Below are 23,490 nucleotides of genomic sequence, written 5' to 3'. Positions count from 1 at the left end.
AGAATCCACAGAAACACAGACTGGCCTACTGTTATGGGAAATGTTGCAGCCCCTTCCCAGCTCCAGCATCAGACAAATCTCTCCCAAAATTTTCAATATTTATTTAGTCATGCCAACTGCTGACTGGATAGAAGTTCAGCCAAAAAAAGGTACTAGTAAGAAAATGAACAGGACTGAATGACAGCGAGAACTGACCTTTTATTCCTTGTTATTTTTTCATGTCCTATTTTGTTCTGTTTTTTATTTCATTTCTTCTCTTGACTCTAGTTTGGTTGCTATCAAACATAGTAAACTATGCGGCAAAGTTGCTATGTTATCTTTAATTGATGATGATGAAATTCTCCTTAAGGAAGAGATTGTAGGTGTGCTCATGTGTGACAAACATCTCCCAGCGCTGCTTTGGACAGCACAGATAAACAGTCGTTCAACTGCAAAATAACTTCCAATCCATAATTAAAGGCAGTTTATGTGTGAATAGAGAATGATGTTCATCTGCAGTGTTGTTTGCAGCTTGACACTGTTTCTCAGCAGTGCTGTGACCCACAGTAGGGAGGGAAGTAAACTCAGTCTGTTACACTTGATGTGTAATTTTTCTGTGTGAATATCAGAAACAACTACATCACCCAGGTACATGAAGCCAGTAATGTTGCAGCCTCTGGGTGTGGACAGGGATTTACAGATAAGGGGCCAGGGTCATATATCAGGGCAAGGTCAGATAGCAATTTATCTTATACATCACTGAGCTTTAAGTACGACAAACTGTCCACCACTACCAACACTCCTCTATCACTCCTCTGGCAACTTAAGTATTAATCTTTTTCCTCTTCCATTTCAGAAACGGGGCAAAGTGAAAGGCCCGCTGACCTTGACAGCTCAGCCTCTTGGGAGTTCGAAACACGAAGCAACAGGTGAGTTATAAAAGGCCTGGAAAGATCTTTTTATACACCCCTTGCAGATGGCTTCATCTGTGGTTTTACCTCCTACTGTGGATCTGTGGCATTTATATATGTATGGTCTGTTTAGACTGTTGCTTATCACATAATCTGTTTATGTGTCTGTATGTGAGTAGATGAAGAGGCTCTAAGACTGATAGCAACCATTTACTGTTTGTTGCTCCACGTCCACGCTGATAAAAGAGACTGGAAAAGCGCGCTGCAGCTGCTGGACAAAGCTACCAGAGACATGCCTCACACCAGACACAGACTGTAAGTAAAAAGGAAAGATATGAAGCCGACTGGAAAGGTAGCAAGACAGAAAGACAAAAGGAAATCTTACCGTCCCCTGTTTTACCAGACCTCTGCTGAAACATCGTTTGCTGGTGAAAGTACGACTCGGGGAAAACGTATTGATGGACATGCAGAAGTTTCAAGACGAAGGAGAGCGGTGCTGTTCATTTATGTGGCATCAGGTGGCACTATGTGCTGATAATACAACCCAACAGCTGACCTGCTACCAGAAATCCATCACATCTCTGTTGGTAATACCTCTGTTCTGACATCATTTTATATCATTACTAAAAGCTGATCCATCAGCTGAGTAATGCAGACAGATCATGTTGGAATCTGACATATGAGACAATTCTACTCAGTAAATCCATCATGTTATCTGTGGCGCTTTTGTTTGAAAGAATGAGCATGAGGCTCTAGCACCATCTTGTGGAGTCAGCATGTCACTGCAGCTTGTTTCCAAGTACTCTTAGATGAGGTCTGGATGGAGGAGAGCACACACATTAATCCTTGTAACACCTCCACATAACTGAGGCTGACTCATGTTTTGTTTGGGCTAATTTTAGACTTTAGGATTAGTGAGATCTGTAACACCATTCAGAGCACCAGGCCCTTACTATTAGAAACAGAAAAACTTGATTGACCTACACTGTATAAACAAAATCAGCATGTTAAAAAAATGCTGCTTTAATTGACTTTTGTATTTGTGATGCAGAGCACAGAGACTCAGTGGCAGAAGGTCAACCTTCTGCTGGAGTTTGCAGAGTGGCTCTACTGTCACAACTTCCCCAAATCCAACGCCCAGAACCAGGTTCAGTGGGCCATAGACATCCTTCTACATTTAGAACCTGAACAGACAGAGGCAGCAGGTAGGACGCACTGATTCTTGTTGTTCATTGTATCATGGCTCAACTGAGTGAATGATGACTTAGTGTTGTTAATTATACTACACTGCACCCTACAATCTATAGGGAGAGTTAACGGATTCCCCTTGAGGTATGAATGTGGGCCAGGGTTCGGCTTTTATATGCAGTATTTTGTACTTTGGGGAATCCCTGAGGTTTTACACTGTGTTCCTCAAACAGGAATAACATCTGTCTGATGCAGAGCCATGCCACAGCTTTTTGATAGTTGCATCAGCACTGGAAGTCAGTGTTTGTACTTTGATTTCAGTTGTTACCCTGTTTAAACTATAAACCAAGTAAATGTTGTTCAGAGGAAAAGAAGCTGACCAGACAAAGACACAGATTTCCCATGTGGGTATCCACTGAGAATAGCACAGCTCTCTGTTTTTAGTCTCCTGCTATGAGCCTGTTAATATTCCCTAAGAGAAAACTGAACATTCAAGTAAAAGAAGAAGAAGTGGAATCTAATTACAGAGATACTGCATGAGCCTCTGTGTTATTGGCTGCATTTATAATTGAAGGTGCTGTTAATGATGCTGTTCAAGCACACTCACAGATTAATGTATATATCTGTCTGTTTTCCTGTTAAATTCTTTAATGGTGTGTGCATATCTCTCCTCTAGAGGACGAGTCCAAACAGAGGGTTATGAGTTCAGTGGAGTGTGAGTCCCCGGTCGGAGTCCAGAGCTCGTTATTCATGCAAAATCTGTCCAGTCTTAAAGAAGTGCGACGCCTCGACTGTTTAGTGCGAGCTCACACTCTGCTCGCTGTCATGGCGGACAGGACGTCACCTGAGCACCAGCTTAACCTGCTCAGAGCCTACACCTTTGTGCTTCAGATATGGCAGGTACTGTGTCCTTACCACAACACTGTCCTGTCACTCAGCTTGTGACACTGAGGATGCGCTGTTCTTCAGTGTGATGTTTGAGTCGAGTATTGAATATGCACATTTGTATGTTGTATTTAACTGCAGGTTTCCATGGCAGTGGCTCATGAGATTTCCAGTGAGATGGCAAAGAGTCAGCCCCTGCAGCCTCCTCCTTCTGCTGGATCCAAAAAAGGCAAAGAGAAGGGCAAAGGCAAGAAAGTGAAAGATGTAAGTCCTACAGCTCTTATTTGATTTGAACAAGTGTATTGTATTGAGTATACAATAGTAATAACTATAAAAATATCAATTCTATGTCTTATTGTTTTTCCAGACGACCCCTGCAGAAGAAAGACCTAAACCTGTTGTCCTGGATCAGATACTTCCCTCCTCCCCGAAGGACTGGGCTCGCTACATTTGTCCTGAGCAGGCCAGGCAGATATTCAGAACCAACACCAACCCCCACTGTATCAATACACACAGCATTACAAAGCAGGCGAGACTACCTGTCCCTCACATTTCTCTGAGTCTTTACCTGTCTCTGATTTCAGAATCAATAGCTCAGCTGCTAAAAGTATCAACTGTATCAATATCTCTCTAAGAAGCTGTTATTTATTGATGTGTGTGAATCATATTTAAGAAGAAGTTAGAAAATCATGGACCATTTCCATTTTTAATTCTTTCCCTCTGTTTGTTTGGCTGTAGACTCAAAGCATATTTTATCTCAACCTGCTGGAAAAACAGCTTCACTCACTCTCCCTCGATCACCTGACCCTGCCCATAATGCATCTAGCTGAAACCATCGCCCATGACCTTTTGGACAGGAGGAGCCTCTCCGACCTCTACCGACTAAGGTGAACACACTACATCCATCACAGTGGAACTCCCTCAGTTTTAAACATCAGTGTCTGTTTACAGGTGTTAAGGAGTAAATGTTTTATAAATCCTTTTGTGGCTCCAGAGGGAGCTGTGGGAAATCTGATAAATTAATAAGTGATGTCACATGAGTCAATGAAGGGCTGAAGCCTACAAGTCTGAGGGGCCTAAAAGAAGTGAGCTTACCAGACTTCCTCATCTCTGTTTGAGGCCAGAGGCTCACGGCTACTTTAGGTGCTGCTGACATGACACTAACCAAACTTTAAACTGTACATTGCAAGTCTGAAAAAGATAATATAGTGTAATGCTTAAGTGGGTTGTCACATGGCTGATTTATTTAAACAGTTAAAGCCCAGGAAGTCTGGAGAGCATCAACTTGTAGCACCATTAGTCACTTTCAGAAATCTTGTTAATACTTAAAAAGTCAATTTTGTGCTCTGACTTTGTTTCCTGTTGTTCGTGTTGTTTCACCTGATCAGGATCCTGAGGACCTGTTGTCAGCTGGGCCTGGAGACACATTCACCATATCAGGAGAAACTCCTGGATTTGTGCAGAATCCAAGAGCAAGAACAGATGGAGTACGTCAACTCAGCTATAATAATTTTACAGCTGCACATTTTTCTTTAATAACCCATGATATCTTGCTCTTGATTTCAGGTGCCACAAAGTGATTACTTTTTCACAGGTGAGGAGAGGCCTTCACAAACCTGCTCACTAACATCCCCAAGGATTTAACTTTTAATTAACTCGAGTTTTATTACTTCTTAGATGAAGATTGGCAAGTGTCCACAAGTGACTGAGTGTACTGTATACTAGCAAAGGAGGTTTATTACATGCTCTAATTATTACTTCTATGCTGCTATACTGAGTGTCTCATAAACCTGGAATGAATAATTTCATATTGAAGTCTGCAGGACTCATTTTATAAACTTTATCACTATAAATCTATAAGATCCTGGCAGACATTAGATTTTTTCTGTTGCGTCCATTTTTGTATTCGTGCTTGTGTATGCAGCTTAAAGATCATTATCTGTTTACAGTTTGAGTTGGTGACCTATACCGTCATTTGTCATTTGTCAGAAAGCAGAGATGGATGAAAACGTCGGCTCTGGGCGACAGAGTATGGATGTGTGTGCTCAGGACATTTGGCTGGACAAAGCTGAGGTTTGCCTCAGCATGAGGCTCTATCAGCCAACCCGGCAGCTCCTGGCAGAGGCTCACTTAGTGGCTAAAGTGAGAGAGAAGAATAACACAGTATCGTCTACTATTGGGCAATACTTTGTGTATAAATATTAGGAGAATTTACAGTAATAGTTCAGATGTTCAGTTGTTTTTTTTTTTTTGTTTGTTTGTTTTTTTCAAATTCTCTCTGTTCAGGAACTCGGGGATCAGAAAGCAAGGGCAAGAAGTTTGCTTGGTCTGGCCACTCTGGCTTGTGAAGAGCAGAACCATGCCCAAGCTCTGATCCTGTTGGACAAAGCCCAAGCCCTGGGTGGGAATGAAGAGTTCTGGTACCAGCTCACCCTGACCAAGGTTAGAGCTGTGGTCAGCCAGAGACAAGGAGACACACAAACTGAGGTACAGAATCACCTACCTTAACAATGGTTTACATTTACAGTGCAGTTACCTTGTTTCCTCACTAATATTTTTACTTTTGTGTCCTTTTTTTTCTTTCACAGACTGATCAGATTATAAAGCAAAGCTGTGGGGCTCTGAAGCTGCTTCTGGAGCAGCATGTAAACAGAGTCCCAGAGCTCAGATTCCTGATCACATCATTAGAGATGAGGTAACTTTATACCTGCGTACGGTCAGAACTGTTGAATGTGTAATTTATCCTGGCTGTTACTGTGCTGTTGATCCATCGCTGTACTGAGTGTACACAGTAATTTCCAGCAAATATGTGACGCTAGCTTTAGATTTCTCCACACAAATAAATGTTGGAAACAAAGTTAGTCAATAACCAAAGAGACAAAACACCTGAGACTCAGTTTATTGTTTTTAATCTGAGGTTTGATCAGAAACATTCACAGTATATCCCCACTCTCTGTGTAACAACTCTTTGTGGACTTAAACTGATCACTCTAGTAAAAGTCAACTGTATGAAATCAACCCATTTTGCATGTAGATGGAGTTGTTTACCCTGCAAAACATCTATAAAGACTCAAACACACTGATAAGTTGTAACTACACTGGACGTTTACAAAATCTTGACCTAATGTGGGGTATTGTGTTCCAGAGGTGCTGTGGAATGTATACGTGCCATTGGTGGTGGTGAACCTGGAGAGAGCCTCTGCACCACGGCTGTCCAGAGGCTAATGTCTGCCTGTGATACACTCAGAGAGTGTGCCAGTGGTTTCACTAAACTCAGCTACAGAGAACAGGCAGCAGAGGCACATGCAGAGTGTGCACATGGTGTGAGGTTAGTCAGGAGTTACTACAGACCTGACTGAAAATGTAATATTCTGCAAATCATACAGTATGTAAATACAGTTTTTGGATGACTTTTTATAGCTTGAAAGTTCACACATGAATCAAACCAAAGAATTCACACCACCATACTTTGTGTTCTCTGTCTTTCTCAACCCTTAAACCACATCATTCCTCCACAGATTATTAGCCAACCATACAACTAATGAAGAGGAGAGACAACGCCTCCTCCTCGATGGTTTCTCCCAAATGCAGCAAGCCGTCACAGTGCAGGAACATATAGTGCTGAACGCTCAGAGCCTGCTCCCCCCACAGGAGGAGGTAAACATAGAGCATGAATCTTCCATCAAAAATACATCTGTCATTGTGATAATGCTTTGTCAAAAACCATGGGAGCCATTTCATCTGAGAAACTCTGTGATCCACACTTTTAACTAGTCACAGACGATACCAATCAGCAGAGAATGAGGTTGAAATAAACACCAGAAACCACTTACTGGACAGAGGCAGAAAGCATTACTCATTGCTTTGAACAAGAGTGGAAGTACATTTGTTTGGTTGTTACACAAGGAGCTCAGTTCTGACTGAAATTGTTGGCCCATTAAAGACTTGTGCAGATGGTATTTAGAAAAGTGTCTGAGCATGTTTTTCAGTGTTGAGAGAAGAGATGGTTTTCCTGTGAAATGCCTTGTTTATGTAAACAACGGAGAAGAGAAAGGCTTTGTTTGTGTCTGCAATTTCATTTCCTAAAGAGTCTAATTGACTGAATCACAATTAAGCTGCTGAGTGAGGTTATTAAAGCCCTGTGGTTCTTGGCTGTGTGATATCTAAACATCTGTGTGTTTGTGTGTAGGTGTGCATTGTTGTTGTTCATATCTCATACCACAGTTTGAGATATATTCAAACAGTTAAAACCTCCATTACTGTAACTCGTCGACAGCAGATAGGAGTTGAAATCATATTTTATCCAGACGCTACACAAGCACTCATACAGATGAGGTTATCTGAGGGCTTCAGTGCCAGAGATGGACTGGCATAACACTGACTGATTCACATTGATGGAATCATGGATGAAAGATTGATTGAACAACTCTCACACCTGCTGCAAATCCTTGTTCAATTGAGTTTTTGATTAAATCTTCTGTGGATGTTTGACTCAGCTGCTGGAGGCTGCTGTCAGCAGATGGAGCTGCTGGCCCAGTAAGTCCTGACATCCAGCAACAGCTGTAATCACTGAAGACATGCCCATTTATTCATCTTCATGGGCTGGATTAACTTTTGTTCCATATTCAGTTCTGTCTTCTTTAATATCTCAAGGCAGAAGCAGTTTAAAGCAAAAATGAGCTTATATAGAGAAACACCCATGCCTACATACACGTAAATACACAGACCATGATGTGACCAGAAGGAGAATTTTAATCTGTACCATGAAAACAACACCTTTTAGTCTCATTCAGATCATTGTTTCTCTTTTCCCATATCTCATGTAGGTCACAGTTTGTCTGTGAATACATCATCACAACCTACTGCTGCACCCCAACCCACCACTTGAGAACTGTTGTCTCCAATTACCATTTAATCACCAGCCACTAGTGCCTCTGATTGCAGATTGGCAGCACAATTAAGTTGAAAAGCAAATGGTCTCTCAGGTGTGTGCTCATATTTTTGTGTGTATTTTCTTTGTTATTTGTTTTTACGTTGGCGCTTCCTGTCCTCGCCAGAGTGGAGGAATGTCTCTGGCAGCTGTGCGGAGGCTGCTGCGCCTGCGACTGGCCCTGGCAGAGTTCAGTCTGGCTGTACTGGAGGAGCACTGTGCTGAGGAGAGACGCCAGGCTCTGGCCCGGAGAGAAGAAGACCTCTGCTGAGATAGCACTGGAGGAGTTTACACGCTGCACTCCTGAGCCCAACTCTATACAGCAGGTTACACAGTGCACACACAACCTGGGCCAAATGTTTTGTATTACCTGGCACAGTAATGATGTACTGTATTTAAGTAAGAGATTATTCCAAAGTGTTTTCACACATGCAATAGAGCTCCATTGTTGTCCAACAACTATTAAAAGAATTAGATTGGTGGAGCGTTAGTGTACTTTGTTAATCTAAAAGATATTTAAAACCTATGATGGTTTCACAAGGAGTCACAGAAAAACACCAACTGCAACAGAAACATTGCTGTAAACATCAACAAGAGAAAGATCCATGTTGATAAAGTCTGCCTTAGCTCAGAGAGATTTTATATCATTCACAATAACACGCAAAGCAACACCAAGAAATTTGTTCTTCATAGCTGTTATTTGTGACCACTCGAGGGCCAGTCTCTTGTGGCTAACCAACAGACTGCGTAACTTCTCTGTCAGCTCTGAGGGTGTTCCCCTCTTGCCCCCACTCTTCATGTCTTCAAATTAAAAATGCCTTATTAGCTTTCTAAGAGAATGCTAAGCAAACAATTGCAGCAACAAGCCATCATTCCAAGTTGGCTTCCCATCAGTGTTTTCATTTGGTACACCACCGCCTGGGATTTAACCTGGTGTTTTGCCTTCATTCAGAATATTTATGCAGGATTTCTTACTAGATTCCTGGATTTAGGAGAGACTCAACTCTCCTGTAAGATACTGAAGCCCAAGACAAACAGAGTGGAATAACAGGGAGTAATGGGTTTGCTGTATATGAACTTATCCAGCTGTTAATACAGCATATAAAGCTCTGAATAATGAAGTTTTGAAACCGTAATAAAGATTTGATTTCCAGAATTTTCCAGTCACCTGACAGTAACCTGATGTAAGAATTCTGAATGTTCTTATTGTCAGTTGACACATGTTTGGAAAGCCAGATTAGGTGTTAGCAGCTTCCTCACCCAGAACTCTGAATTGGAAATTGCTCATTTAATATTAATAGTTCAGGCTGAGACAGGCCTCTGGCAGCTCTTCTCTTGGTCTTTATGAATTGAATAATCATGAAGAGTTGATATAATGCCATTATTCTGCCAGTCTATTCCCATTTTTTGTTTCTTATTCTCTTTTGGTTTCTCTCTTTCTTCCTCTATCTCTCTCTCCCTCCGTTTCCCTTTTTACAATATTAATTCTGTTTCAGTTTTTATAACACTGGGGTGGTATTTGCACTCAAAGTTTGTGTATCCAAATAAGTGCATTGCTTGTGATCCACTCCTCATTTGACCTTGATTTCTTCATGTGTTGTCCAGGAATGGGTGAGTGTGGGCAGTACTCTGGGGCAGGTGGCTCTGGGCCAGCTGGCTGCGGTCAGCTCTCACTCCTTGGACAACGTGGAGATTAGAGCTCGCTGTCTGAGTCTGATGGGAAAGTACCTGAGACTGCTGGCTGTGCAGGAGGACCCCATCTATCTGTGCGCTCTCTGGGACAAACACAAGCATGTAGGCAACACATATGGTTATGTATATCTGTGTGATGCATAGAGGGTTCCACATGTCAGCTATGGAAACCAGACTCTTTAGAATATTTTGTAAGACAAAAACAATTAAGTATACAAAATCATAGAAATCATTCCTTTCTGGGGATGTGGACACAAACACACTCAGACACACACATACACACCAAATAACCTGGAGAGAAGTTGCTGCACAGGGTGAGAAGCTTAAAGTGATTAGAGAGATGGATGTCTGCTTATATAAATTTAAGGCAGAAAAGCTTAAGTCTTCATGGTTTGTGATCATGAGGGGATTTTATACTAATCACAATCAATGCTCTGTGATCTTGAAATAACTTTTGCAGAGGGAGGCCTGGTCAGACCTGAAGGCCTCATCTGACCCTAAAGCTGTTTCTGTGACGGAAGGAGAATTCAGAGAAAGAGAAAGACAGAGAATCAAGCAGAAAAGCACTGAGGATGACCTCTGCTAAAAGTGCTGAGCTGCAGGTACATACCTCCTGACAAGTGACCCCATCACTCCTGACTCATATCTGATCTGAAGCCTTTATCCGGAGGTTCACCTCACATCTCAAATCCCCCAGAGGTAAATCCCTGGGCGTTCTGCATTGTTCTCATATTGAAAGTCAGCGCAGACAACTACTGTCCACATCAAACTTGGCGCAGTGTTAAATGGCAATGTATTATTTATGTGGCAACATTTTAGAATATTAAGTAAGACTGAGTTTTCACTGAGGTGTCTGCATGAGATGAACTGTTATGATACTGAAATATATTACTGATATTTAGATGCAGTTTGAATCATCAAAATTAGATAAATGTCTTCATAGGCTTTTTCAGTTCATTTCTTCTGCTTTTTTCATTGAGGGAATCAGACAAAATGACTCTCTATTAAACACAGCATAGCACTTAGAAACAAACTATAAACATGTGAAACATTATGTGCATGTTAAACTATTCTGAGATTTCTTATTTACAAATGTAAGACCAAAGTATTTAATAAGATGTAGCTGTAATGAGCACTCGGCTGAACTGTGCACTGATGCAACAGAGGTCTCTGATGCTGTGGGCTGAGGGTGGAAAAGTTTTTGGGGTTAAAAACATACCATTACAAGGCTTAATGGTATTTTTAGTTTAATCAAAAATGACTGGAACCATTGGAGGGGGTTAGAAACATGAAAAACAGTAACACCCCATTGGGAGAAACATATTTAAAGTATAAAGACTCACATGCCCATGAGTACATTTCAGGAATAACTGGTCACTGTTCCTGTTGTTCTTCTGAAGTCAGTCTTTCTAGTCCACCTTTGTTTTAAGCCCCCGCCCCTTTAAAGTACATCCACCTATGTCTATGATTAAGTGACTGTGTGGACTTATTTCCATTAACTGCATTCTATTTATGATATTTAGTAATAATTATCTGCCTGCATGTGTGTGATGTCTCTTTATTGTGCAGCGGCGCAGGCATAGAGCCCAGCAGCTGTTGGCTCAGTCCAGTAAAGCCTCTCTCTGAAGCCGTCAGCCTGTGTCTCCAACATCACCTGCCTTTGTCCGTCCTGGCTGATGCTTCTCTCAACATGTTGGAGTGTCATGGCCGGTCTGAACCTGCAGTGGCCGGTCAATATCTTGCCCTGTTTCAGGTACGATGCATCAGATCTAAATGTGCATTTTTAACTACACTACCTGCACATGCAGACATTGGATAGTGTGCTGCAGGCCACTCTTTGCATTCCACAGTCCCCTGCATCTGTACCCACACATTATCTTGCCTTACTTGACGGTATTCTTTGAGATATCATCACCAATTGGAATTCTTCTACTATTACCCTTTTACTTTATTCTTCATTCATCTTTTCATTTATTCCCAGAGCTGCTGCACTGTTGCTGTAATCGCTGAGGTCCTGGGTTCAGCCTGTGCTGACACCAGCGCGTCCCAGCTCTCGGCTTTGCTCAGCCTCCACAGGAACCTGCTCCTCTCTGAGGAGGAGAGGCTCAGCAGCATGCTGAAGGGAGCGGAGGACTCCCTCAACAGCCTCTCCAAGGTACCGGGTCAACCAAACCCCCCATCGTGATTTATGGATGCTGTCATACCCAACTCGGTAAACTCCCTCGATGGGGGACACGTTATTGGTGCTGTTTTGGCCTTTGCTCTGAATGTCCTGTTGGATTCCAAAGTCACACAGAGTAGTGGAGCTGCAAACATCCGTACGTGTGCTTAAAGGTTTTTATTTATGCCTCTTATGTGGGACATCCTGGTGACACTACAATATATGAATACAAACAGTTCACTGATGCTGGTGAGTTTAAATCGTATGAGTGAGGATGAATTTGTTGAAGGGGACGTTAAGATATCTAGAAGTGGGATGTGATATTTAATGTAATTTAGCTGCCCCATGAAAGGCTGGTGAAGACTCTGAATGTCATCACAGAAACATCAATTCATCAAATCTGATGTGTGATAGTGAACTCAAGAGCAAGTTTAGTTACTAAAGTAACAAAATATATATAATAAAATCAAAAACAAGGGAAGTGATTCTTGTTTAAATATGTTATTTACAGAAACAATTAGGCTTATAGAAGTAATTTAAACTGAGAAGATTTTCTACCTTTTCAAGATGAGATAATTAACATTTTGTAAATCTGAAAATAAGGTCTAATAAGTTTTAATAATTTAAAGATAATAATTGTTAACTGATCATGCAACAGGCTTTTTTATATTCTAGAATTAAACATGAAGAACCCTGATCTTCCCTTTTATACTTTCTAAAATGTTGTGATCTTGAAATGACTTCCTGTTTGCAGGCCTTCAGCCATTTAACCGTCAGTCCCAACCACCTAAACATCCTCTCTGAGTTCCCACCCAACCTGAAAATCCTGCTGCTTCAGCACTCTGAAGACGGGTAATTTCTGTTTTTCCCTTATCTGTTAGTTCTCACTGTTTCTTTTTGTCTCACTATCTGCCTCTGAGTTAATGACTGCAGGTCACACAAGTCACAGGTTTAGGTTACGGACACATCTGGAGCAGAGGGAGCTTGCTGTGTGGTAGACCTGCCACTAGAGGGCTGATGATTTAAATGTTATTTTTCTTTTTATATGCAGATGGGCTAATAACAGGTATTTTAAATCAACTTAGAAAAGTCTTTGTGTTGGTGTTTATTTTTAGGTCAGAGCTTTATGGGGCCTTCTATGAGACGACCAAAGCTCCAGAAAATCAAAAAGGAAAAACTACGCAGGTTACAGGTTTGCTGCTTGTTCATTTTTTTAAACCAGCGTTCACAATACAAAGAGCAGTCAGACTTTCTACCTGCATGAGAAATGTGGCTCATTACATACATAACATTTAGTGCCTTTATGTATTTTTGTACTGCATCTAATTTGTTCCATAGCTCGGGGGAATATAGTCCTCATCACACATACAGTGCTGCGTGTAGCATTGTTGTCAGCATGTAAATGGAGCCGAACAAATTAAATATTCCTTTGTAACATTTATCTGCAAGGCAGATGGAAAAAAAATCAGGTTTAATGAAGGAAAGGAGAGAGGAAAAAGCTCCTTCATTTCCTTTTGACCTCTCTCTGCTGCTGGCCTGGCATGAAACACCAGCTGTCGTAAGTCATCACAGGGTATTAGCATACTGTACTACCTGCTCACATGACCTTTCCTGGGACTAGTCTGACATAATGGCTGTAGGAATAGTATAAGCATATCTAGACTCATTGTCTGATAATGAGGATAAATTCAGAAAACAGAAAACACTGCAGGAAAACAGAGACAGCTGAAGTGAGAGCTATTACAGAAGGAGCAGGAGGAGGAGGAGGTGCTCACGGGGACCAATTACACGGCCTGTATGTGTCTTGAGTATGCATGTCCGATTGTGTGTCAATTCCTTCGTTGCAGGTACCCTTACGTGCTCCAGAGTGGCCAAGGTTTCAGTCTGCCCGCAGGCTCTGCTGGCACTGAGGGAGCAGACTCGGGCCTTTGGCCAGGGGACTAGACATGCCCTCCTCAAGGAAGCCTGTTGGCACGGTGCTGAGGGCAGGCCGGAGTCCTCCGAGGAGCGTCAGGCTGTTCCTCGTGTATGTCTTGTTGAGACCTCTGCTCTTCTTTCACTCTATTATCATTATCCAGTGTGAGCCTGATAAATGGGCTCAGTCCAGTGCAGTTATTATCATCTCATGCTTCTTTCCTCAGGAGAAATGGAACAGCTGACTTTAACCTCTGAACACTGAACACATACCACATCACAGCTGCTGAAACTCCTGTTTTTCTTTTTGTTGCCCTGTACAGAAAACTGCTGCAGATGAAAAAATGGCACCGCACTTCTGCAAAATTGTACGAGATATGGAAAACTACCTGAGTCCACTCCTCACACAGTTTGACTTCTCATGCGTAAGGTGAAGTACGGTATATGTCAGATTCAGATTTCACTTTGTCCACTGCAAAGGCTTGACTAATTTCATCTTCATGTTTTCAGCCTAAAGATGGAAACTTTGCAACTTTGAAGTGAAGATTTTTAATGTTTCAACCTCTGCAGTTCATAGTCTGATCCCAGCTTTTCACAGTCTGGTTTTGTCTCGTGCTTGTCAAACATGACATATTGAAGCCCTACTGATCCTCACCTGTCCTTATCCTCCACAGGCTCCATGCTGCACCAGTTATTGAGACAACCAAAACCAAAGACAGCGATGAAAAAGGGAGTTCAGGTGTGTTGGGTGTGAGCTTGCATGTGCCTGCGACAGCCTACGGGCCTTTCGGTTATCAGTGCATCATGTGGGTTTCTGTTCAAACAGGCCATAACTCATCACTGCTGTCGCTGTGATACACGTTGACTTAAACACATGACCTGATAACTCAGCACTCTAACATTACAGTGCCACTAAACTGTTTTCAAAAGAAGTAACAGTCCAACTGGTGGGAACAGTCACACCGTAATGTGTTCATGTGTGTATACAGATAAATTACCAACAGAGCCGGGGGAGTATGTGGTGTTGCTGGCAGACAGGAAGTTGTTGGAGTTGCCGCTGGAATCCTTGTCCATCCTGCAGGACGAAGGCCTGAGCTCTGTGTCTCGAGACTTTTCTCTCCAGCTTCTCCACAGTCGACTGAACAGAGAAGAACCAGACAAAGGTACCAAAGACGCACGTATAAACACACCTTTGAAAAATGTTTGCAGCGATTACTGACCAGTAGACTTCAAGTCTGCTGCTTTGTAAAATTTATGTCATTTTCTAACTCTACCATTAAGTTTTATGCAGTCCATTATACAGTTTAAGTAGATACAGATGTCTGAGCTAACGACAGAAAATCGAAGACACTTGACATTTTTAGAGCTGAGCATATTTGTACAACTCTCCAAACAATAAATGTGACTGTGAGGTTGTAAATGAGGCTTTTGTTAGTGTGAACAGGAATATCATTAAAAATATTTGAACTGTCTAACAGCTTGTAGTGACCACACAGAGGTGCACACATGCTCTGCCATGTGCATACATATTAACATTGAAACTCAGCATGTAAATTCAATGTAATTTAGTTATTAGTGTAAACAAAAGGCATGAGTAATGCAGGTATTATTGGAAATCTATTAGAATACAGAAGTGTAAATGAGTGGACTGGCAGGTCTAAAACCATCAGGAGAATTCCTGCTAAGCGTTTATTCAACCTGTTATTACTGCTCCAATTAAACAGGCTCTGTTTAAATTCCTACAGTACTAATACTTTTTTAATTGCCCAAAGAGAGTTTAATCAAAACCTGTGATTATTCATTTCCTGTAATATCTTTTTAATTCTGACTAAATCTAACTCACTCACTCTGTTGGTAATCACCGTTGATGCTGAACCTCAGTGATGAATGAAACTGGATACACTTACTGTATATTGCATGGGAAACAAAGACAAACAAAAATATGACTGGGCCAAAAGTGTAACTGTCTTATCCATCAGCTATTAATAATGTGAGGTTATGGTTATGACTGGATGTGTGCCTCATATAATTCCTCATCATATTTTACTAAATAATGGTTTACACTTGCGAAAGCATCTTGACACCAGGGTTTAGACCGCAGGCAGCCATCCATAGAAATGGAATTTGCTCAGGAGAAAAAGGTCATTTCACATCCTGGTGGCATGCAGAAGTTCATGCGGACATCCGTGAACACCGCGGCCTGCTTCGCTAAAGTGGATGTCCATTAACTGTGGCTGTTTCTCTGTGCCTGCTAGAACAATTTAGAATCAGGGCTATAGGTTTGATTATCCAGGGGTAAGGCATGTAGGCGGCGGCCAAGGGTAACTGTTCACTGAGCAAATCAAGCTTTAAATGACTGCATTTGTTAAAGCTGTCGGCCTAAAACACAGAGGGAGAGGTATAACACTGTTGACAGCCATAAAAAAAATCTATTTTTTCCATATTTTTGGGAATAAAATGTTCAATAAATCAGCCTGTGAATGATATATGAACAAACTCCTCTGTACAAACCTTCAGAATATAGACAGGAATAAAACTGGAGAGTTTGGTGAGTGGAAAAGCTGCTGAGGTGGAGATTTCTGCCTCAGAGTGAGAAAAAAACAGCCGAAAAAGATTTGTGTTGAAATTTACAGCTGCAAACAGATAAAGTTTAGTCATATAAACACCTCAATGTGCATTTTGGATGTTTTTTTTCCACTGGTCTGAAAGGAGACATGTTATAGAGGAAAAATGGTCTAAATTTCCAAAAAACTCGTCTCGCCTTAAATACATGATCTGACGAACCAATCATGGCACCACAGACACCAGATTTAAAACTGCAGAAATACAGAGAGATTTACCTGGTGTTGATAGTCGTAATCAGCATTATGTGAACTTGTTTGGCAGCGAGGACTTGAATGTAACAGACGCTCATGTTATATATAAAAGTCCCATGCTCCAGCTTTAATCTTAAACAGCTGTGAATAATATGTCCGTCTCAGTGGAGTTGAGAACCCAAAGGTGTCTGATGTTTCCTCCTTTATCCTTTTTTAACACATCACTTTCTACCTTTATGTGTATATTTGGACATGATTTTAATTCATTTAATGCTACAACAAAGACCACTGCAGCCTCCTATTGAATCAGAGCAGCTTCTCTGATCATCAGTTTATTATTTAGAAGAGTAAAGTTGCTAAACATTTTTTAAACTGTCTTTTATCATAATTTTAGCCTTAATGTTTAAGACATGATAAGAGAGGATTGATCTAAATGTCAACACTTACAGCTTTTAAAATCTATTTTTGATCACACATTAATCAGCCACAGCAGTTGCAAAGCTATTCTTCACTACAAGCCAGTATCACTGTTCAGCAGCTTATTGTATTTAGTCCCTATTTTTGTCTTGGCTTCGTTACTGTATATTGCAAAAGCAGTGTTTTGTTGGAGCAGAAAACTCTTTTTGGGTAAAAAGCAGGAAAAACAGAGGAGGATGAGGCTTCAGTTTAAAAATATTACCCATCACATTGAGTCCTTCTCCAGTCTCACAGGGTTTTATTTTGAAGGTTCACTCTGAGCGTAAAATAGAAACAAATCCAGTTGTTGTGTGGTGATGATGCTTCAGGTCTTGGGGGAAATTATGCACATTAATATTTTGTAAGAGAGAAGGGGGCAGAAGCAGTGAGGCTGATGCTGCAGACATTTGTACCTTTTTAAAGGTTGAATCATTTGCATAACTAACAAAGGTTACTGTTGAACTAGTGTGTGTGTGTGTGGAAACTACAAGAACATGCATTTCATATCACATCTGTTAATACATGGATCAAACACATGGGTGACGATGAGACCAGAAAAAAGTGATATTTTTCTGGAACATCATTACCATAATTTTGACATCTACAGTTTAGCATTGTGTCAAGAAGATATAGTGCCTGAAACCACTTTTGAAAGGGCTATTTGTTATTCTGTGCAGTGCTTTGCATGAGGACAAATTAGCACAAACTATAAAAAGAAAAACTTCCTTCAGGTTGGAAATGTTTGCCTTTGTATTAAACCTTACTGTCTTAGAGTTGTCAGGTGAAATATACTGTAACTGTGTGTGTAAACTGTGGTTCAGACTGAAAGACTCTACTGTTACTGTCATGTTGGTCTGTTTCAGAAAAAGTACAGTGATGCAGGATATTATGCCCAGCGTTAGTCTTGATTGAGAAAAAAAATGTAGTTTTAGTGTGAACAATGTAAGCTGACTTAAGAAACCATGGTGGCATTTTTTGTACAAAACAACACAAAGTACTTTACACATTAACAAACAAGTTCACTGAACTGTTTTCCCTGAGCTCGGCATTAGAGGTTGGTATTAAAGGCAAAGGTCCCGGGTCATTTCAGCTCATCAGTGGTGTTTTGGCTTTCCTGATTTTGATGTTATATTACCATACAGTTGGAAACTTAAGCTAAGTGTGGTGTTAGAGGCAGGTGGAGATCAGAGGCTGAGGAAAATCATTGATTTAACCTATTTTGCCATTCAGTTTGTTTTTTAAGTATCTTTTCATGAAATAAAGTGATCAGCATTCGTTTTGATTCGTTCTCAGAGGAACCTTTACAGTGTACTGGTTTTCAAATAATCTAATAGTTATATTATGTTACATTCCTGTCGAAGACAGTTACAATCAATCAAACTTAAGAGGAACAATTTGTTGAAACTGGAACAAACTCTCAAATTTTCCTCGGTAGTTTCAGACATAAAGATTGTATCTTGGTCACAACTCAGTCCTGAAATCCTACGTCACCATGGAGTGTCTCTCCTGCCGGGCTGCTGACAGCATTGTCAGCCGGTGTTAGCTACACACAAATACAGTATGTGGTAGGGGGTGTGGAGATGTGGTGGGTTGAAGCAGAAGCTGGGCACTAACTAGTTGCAGTGGTGGATGAACAGACGGACTCTTCTCATACAGTTCAAATTCAGCATGAACATGAAGATTACTGCGTCAGTGTGTCTGTAATTAGGTGATGATTAAACCCATTTATTTATTTGTTAGTTTAAAAAAGAAGAGTGGGGAGTTGAATCAAATTAACATGGTAATTAAACTGGTAATCAGTGCTTAATCAATAGGCAGTGATGTTGTGGCCATGAGGAAACTTTAAGAACTCAGTCTTCAGTCACCAATAAATGTCATTGACCTGCAGATACTAAGAAAGCTTTTTTTCCCCCCCAGTCCAAATGCTGTGTAATCTGCCCGGCAGACAAGTGTATATATTAATTCTGCTTCCTGTTTGTGGCAGTTGAAAGTGACAACAAAAAGGAGACCAAAGGTGGCAAGGGAAATAAGGCGAAGGGAGATCAAAGCCAAGCCATCAAAGTGGTGAGTTCAGTAAATTAATCTGGGCCTCCCAGATACGGACAGCAATATTACTTTTACCTGCTGTCAGCACTGCCGATTATTTAAGTTCTCCCAGCCTCTCTTTTAAGTGTGGTTTTTCAATCAATTACATAATGTGTTTTCATAAAGATCCTATTTCTAGCTTCTGAGCAATTATCCTCAGTCATGCATCACTTCTGTTTTTTTCACCAACCCTTCCATCTCTCGTCAGTCTCATCTCATATTCTCTCTGGTGACTGGTATTTGCAGACGTACATGTCCTAGAAACAATATCTGCATGTGTGTTTCTAGCTTATTTATTCATTCATTTGTAGTGTATATACTTAATGTTTGTAACTGTGTTGGTGTAAGATGTAATAACTTTAATTTATTTACCCAGGTACCTGCCAATCGTGCGTCGCCTTCACACACCTTCCCAGTCGACACACGAAACTTCAAATGTATCTTTTAAAATGACATTTCATTTGAATCCAAGTTCAGAGTACAGCTGCACTCTCTTATACACAGATGATTATTCTTAACACACCTCTAAAGATATCGTTGACCCTTACAATGAAGGCAACTTTGGTAAGTAAATGGAAAAAATAAGGTACAATTCCTACCTACCTTCATAATCTCCTCTGTAATTGGGTGGAAATACACTGCTTTGTGGCAGATATTAATGGTAGTTGCTCATGATGAATTACATTACAGTATAGTTCAAGCTGCTTTTATTTCAGTATCTGTATGGGTGGTGTGTGCTGGGCCAAAGTGTTAGCAGAGGAAGTCCTTTAGAGACTCAAGAGGCCCAGTTCTGCAGTGATTAATGTTCTCTTTGCATTGTACTGCAGCCAGCAGCTGGCTCTGTGTGCTCGGTCTTTGAACGCATCCTTCATCTACTTTTACACTTTACTATTTTAGAAAAACTCAACTTTGTGGCTTTGTATGAGTTCCACTGCAGATCCAGTTTAGTTGCACCTTTCACAAGTGGAGGGTTTCATCATCTCTATGTTGTCTGTGTGACACAGAGGGGACCAGTCTGAGCTCGAGGATGAGGGAGACTTTGGAGTCTCACAGCAAGCCTGTCACCCATCTGTGGGAGGGCTTCATGGGCAGCAGACAAACACCCAGGTTAGAACATTTAGAGCAACTCAATGCACCTGTTTTATTTATTACATTTAAACACACCTAATCTCCTCTGCTCTGCAATCACTTTTTAATACCTGTCAAGTCTGTCTGAGATGGAGCAGCTGCTGTGCAGATGCAGTGGCTTCATCTACCTGGGGATGGAGAGTTTCATGGCAAATATTCCACCTGCCAAACTCGCAGCTCTCAGTCTGTCAGGTACTCAACACACACTTTCACATACATTCCCTTCATGGGTATGATAGGACCTGTTACAGTAGATCCCATAACAGTCTGTTCTTAGCTGACAGCAAATAAAACATCAGCTGGGGTTATCTTTTTTTAAAAAATAATATTTTTTTAAATTGTTAAAGGCATGTTGCTCAGGCCTGTTACCTCTATTAAAAATACAAATGGTGCACGTTAGCTCGTAAAAACGGAAAATGATGAGAATGATGGAGAGCGAGTCGGCAGTAGTGTACCAGATGTAATTAAATCACACTGAAGCATTTAAAATAGTAAATTAGGGTGGCAAAATACTGTAATGAATGAATTTGGAGCAGAGCTGGGGATTATGTAAGCGTGAAATGGAGCAGTAGGCTTAATCTCCTCAAACACATCAATCTTTCATTTCCTGAGTGGGTATATTTAGAAATATCCCTTTTGTGCAGTGAGAAATCAGTGAGGTTTTATTATCAGATATCAGATATCAGTTAAAAATCAGAGACATCTTAGAGAGAATTTCTTCAAATTTGGGACAAATGTTCACTCGGACTCAAAGATGAACTGATTAGATTTTCGTGGTCAGAGTTCAGAGGTCACTGTGACAGCAAAAACCACTGGACTGGTTGGTGAAGGAGGTAAATTGTAGTTTAATGAAAATGTTTTCATGACTAATTTAATGTGTTAGATAAGTCAAAGTGTTTTAAGTCAGATACTCTGATCATTCTATCTAAGTCAGTTGTTTCAGTTGATTAATGACTAAAGAAATAAATACTCAGGAATCACTGAGAATAGCCTCTTTAATAAAACTTCAACCAATCCTTTGATTTTTATTTTTTTTAAACGAACTCCTGAACATTGTAATTTATTTACAGTCGGAGACAAGAAGATTCTAAACCTGTCTCCCCCCTCCTCATTATTAGAGGAGGCCTTTTCTCTTTCTTACGTCTCTTTAAATAAATAATAACCTGCTCCAAATCACCTTTCAACTCTTTACGCCTTCAAAGGTATTTTTAAAACTGAAACAGCTACAGCTCCTCCTTCAACAGCAAACAAAGTTAGTCCAGTCTGACTGACAGAGTGTCAGCCTGGCCTTACACATCGCCCCGGGCCGGACATATGTGCTACTCGCTCGCCTGGCGTTATCGGTGCTAACTATAGTGTGACTGACACCATGGTCTGAATTCCAGCTGTTACTTCACAGCACACCGGACCGTTCCTACTTAATTGGCCATGGAGATATGATTAGGCGATGGCAGATTTGTGTTTCTCAGAAAAAAAAAGGTGTCATACAGAACATGCTGCACCATCTGCACTCGTATCTTATCTGGAGAAGTGTGTTCTCTCTGCCTGTTTGTCTTGTTTAAGTAAGAATATTACCTCCTCACGTGACTCTTTGGAGGACAAAGCTCGATGAATGAAGCCTCACTGACACAACTGGTGTCAGACATGAGCACTGCCACTGCGGCACCTGGTGCTCTCTGTTTTTGTTAATGAGGAGGTTTCAGTGTTTTTATCCAGCTGTTGCTTGAGAAGCTTTTGTTGTTGATTTATTGTGTTGCCAGATAATGATAATGATCTTTTCTCTCCTCAGAGTGCCGCATGGCTCTGCTCTTTGATCGGGTGCAGAACAATGCCAGCATTCTGCGCCAATCAATCCTTGACATGCACAAGAGGTAAGAAAACTGCTTCATAGACTGAAGCTTTAACTCACTTACCTCTCTCCTCACTCACCCTGTAGCTTCCTGATGGACTCTCATTACCGCAGTGATAACTGGTGTTTTTGTCTTTGGCAGTATTTGGGGTTTTTTGGTTTCCCCACTGTGTGTGTCTAATAATCTCAGTCTGTCTCTCCTTTCCAGTGCAGGACAGTTTTCCCTGGAGAAACCTCTGGAGACCGCTCTGCTGTTGAGTTTGGGTGGTGTCAGCTGTGTTGTCCTCAACCAGTGGCACAGCAGCCTCCAACAGAACACACACAACATGGCCACTGTTCTAGACAGTAGGTTTTGGACATACATATGAAACAATAATGTTGCAGAACAATGAGCATTAAAAGCAGTTTCAGTAACACTGTGTTTGTGATTGTGTGCTGCAGATCTACTGAGGCTCAGACAGACGTCTGGTCAGACCATCCACGCCTTGAGGAAAGGGAACAGTTCAGAGATACCACATCACAAAGTTACAGGTACAGTTAAAGCTCATGGAGCAGGAGCATTTACGAGTTTAACGGCAGAAAAGAATATCACAACACCTGGCACCTGGTTGTACTGAGTCTCTTAATTAATCAGAAATATTAATTAACTAAAATTCAAATGAAAACAATTGCAGTGCTCCTGATCACACATCATCGCTCAGATGGGTACAAGTGTATTTGCTATTTGAACAACATGAGTGCTGGATGGGAAACTGACAGCTGTGTTGGTCTTAAACTAACAAAGACCCCATGTGTTTTTGTGCAGGTACATGACAGAATTTAATAAAACTCTCTGATATAATTATCGCTCTCTCTGGTTTTCCTCTGCAGATCTAGTCCTCACTGATTCAGAGGAAGACGACGTTCACCACAAAATGACTCTCACACCATCTGCCTTCAACTGTATACTTTATGGACTCCCTAACTTAATCTCCATGTAATATACTGTGTAAATTCAACATTCCACATTTAGATTTCACAGTTGAAGATGAACACAGTCAGACATGTCAGCAGGCTTTGCAAATATCCCTGTGTGCAAAGAACTAAAGCTGCTGTAGAGTGAGGGAGTTAAACATTTCATTAAAGATGATTCATTACATATGTTCTCCACTATGTGATTTCATGCTGGGTGTTTTTAATATTGTTTTTACCATATACAGCAGATGGAGGATTCAATATGCAACATGCCTGACTCCATAATATAAAGCTAGAGCCCTCAGCTGTCTCAGAGAGGGCTTACAGTGGTTCACCCTGTACATGGCTTGTATTATTAAAACATCAGTGTGACTGCTGAGCTCTGTTCTGATGAATCGTACCTCTGGGATGTCTAACACTCAATATATCGAGTGTTTAGAATGTGCTGTCCACATCAGTCACTATGTCTTTTTCATTGATTTATATGAGACTGCAGCTTCATCTTGTAGCTCTTACTGCTCTATATGTCCTTTAATGTCTTT

At 40.9% G+C, this 23,490-nt stretch overlaps 1 protein-coding gene across 1 annotated transcript in view; it reads left to right on the top strand.

The window, feature by feature from the left end:
- Window positions 1-23,130, top strand: part of LOC108890395 (cilia- and flagella-associated protein 46) — a 44,054-nt gene extending 20,924 nt beyond the window's left edge. The window contains 38 exon segments of the mRNA XM_051076634.1: window positions 609-659; window positions 751-908; window positions 1,070-1,205; window positions 1,294-1,477; window positions 1,942-2,095; window positions 2,755-2,978; window positions 3,105-3,227; window positions 3,331-3,492; window positions 3,702-3,850; window positions 4,352-4,450; window positions 4,530-4,557; window positions 4,953-5,105; window positions 5,250-5,450; window positions 5,552-5,658; window positions 6,109-6,291; window positions 6,482-6,620; window positions 8,021-8,143; window positions 8,145-8,219; window positions 9,499-9,687; window positions 10,107-10,187; window positions 11,155-11,202; window positions 11,204-11,338; window positions 11,567-11,740; window positions 12,501-12,598; window positions 12,862-12,938; window positions 13,594-13,772; window positions 13,984-14,090; window positions 14,335-14,399; window positions 14,650-14,823; window positions 18,917-18,996; window positions 19,394-19,454; window positions 19,549-19,581; window positions 20,022-20,124; window positions 20,225-20,337; window positions 21,935-22,016; window positions 22,203-22,339; window positions 22,436-22,525; window positions 22,865-23,130. Coding sequence (XP_050932591.1) covers window positions 609-659; window positions 751-908; window positions 1,070-1,205; window positions 1,294-1,477; window positions 1,942-2,095; window positions 2,755-2,978; window positions 3,105-3,227; window positions 3,331-3,492; window positions 3,702-3,850; window positions 4,352-4,450; window positions 4,530-4,557; window positions 4,953-5,105; window positions 5,250-5,450; window positions 5,552-5,658; window positions 6,109-6,291; window positions 6,482-6,620; window positions 8,021-8,143; window positions 8,145-8,219; window positions 9,499-9,687; window positions 10,107-10,187; window positions 11,155-11,202; window positions 11,204-11,338; window positions 11,567-11,740; window positions 12,501-12,598; window positions 12,862-12,938; window positions 13,594-13,772; window positions 13,984-14,090; window positions 14,335-14,399; window positions 14,650-14,823; window positions 18,917-18,996; window positions 19,394-19,454; window positions 19,549-19,581; window positions 20,022-20,124; window positions 20,225-20,337; window positions 21,935-22,016; window positions 22,203-22,339; window positions 22,436-22,525; window positions 22,865-22,974 — 4,585 coding nt within the window. The 3' untranslated portion in view covers window positions 22,975-23,130.
- Window positions 23,131-23,490: the final 360 nt, after the last annotated feature.

Source organism: Lates calcarifer, linkage group LG16_LG22 (genome assembly GCF_001640805.2).
Source record: "Lates calcarifer isolate ASB-BC8 linkage group LG16_LG22, TLL_Latcal_v3, whole genome shotgun sequence".
NCBI lineage: Eukaryota > Metazoa > Chordata > Actinopteri > Centropomidae > Lates > Lates calcarifer.
Note: the sequence above shows the minus strand (reverse complement) of the source record. Positions and strands in the feature narration are given on the sequence as shown.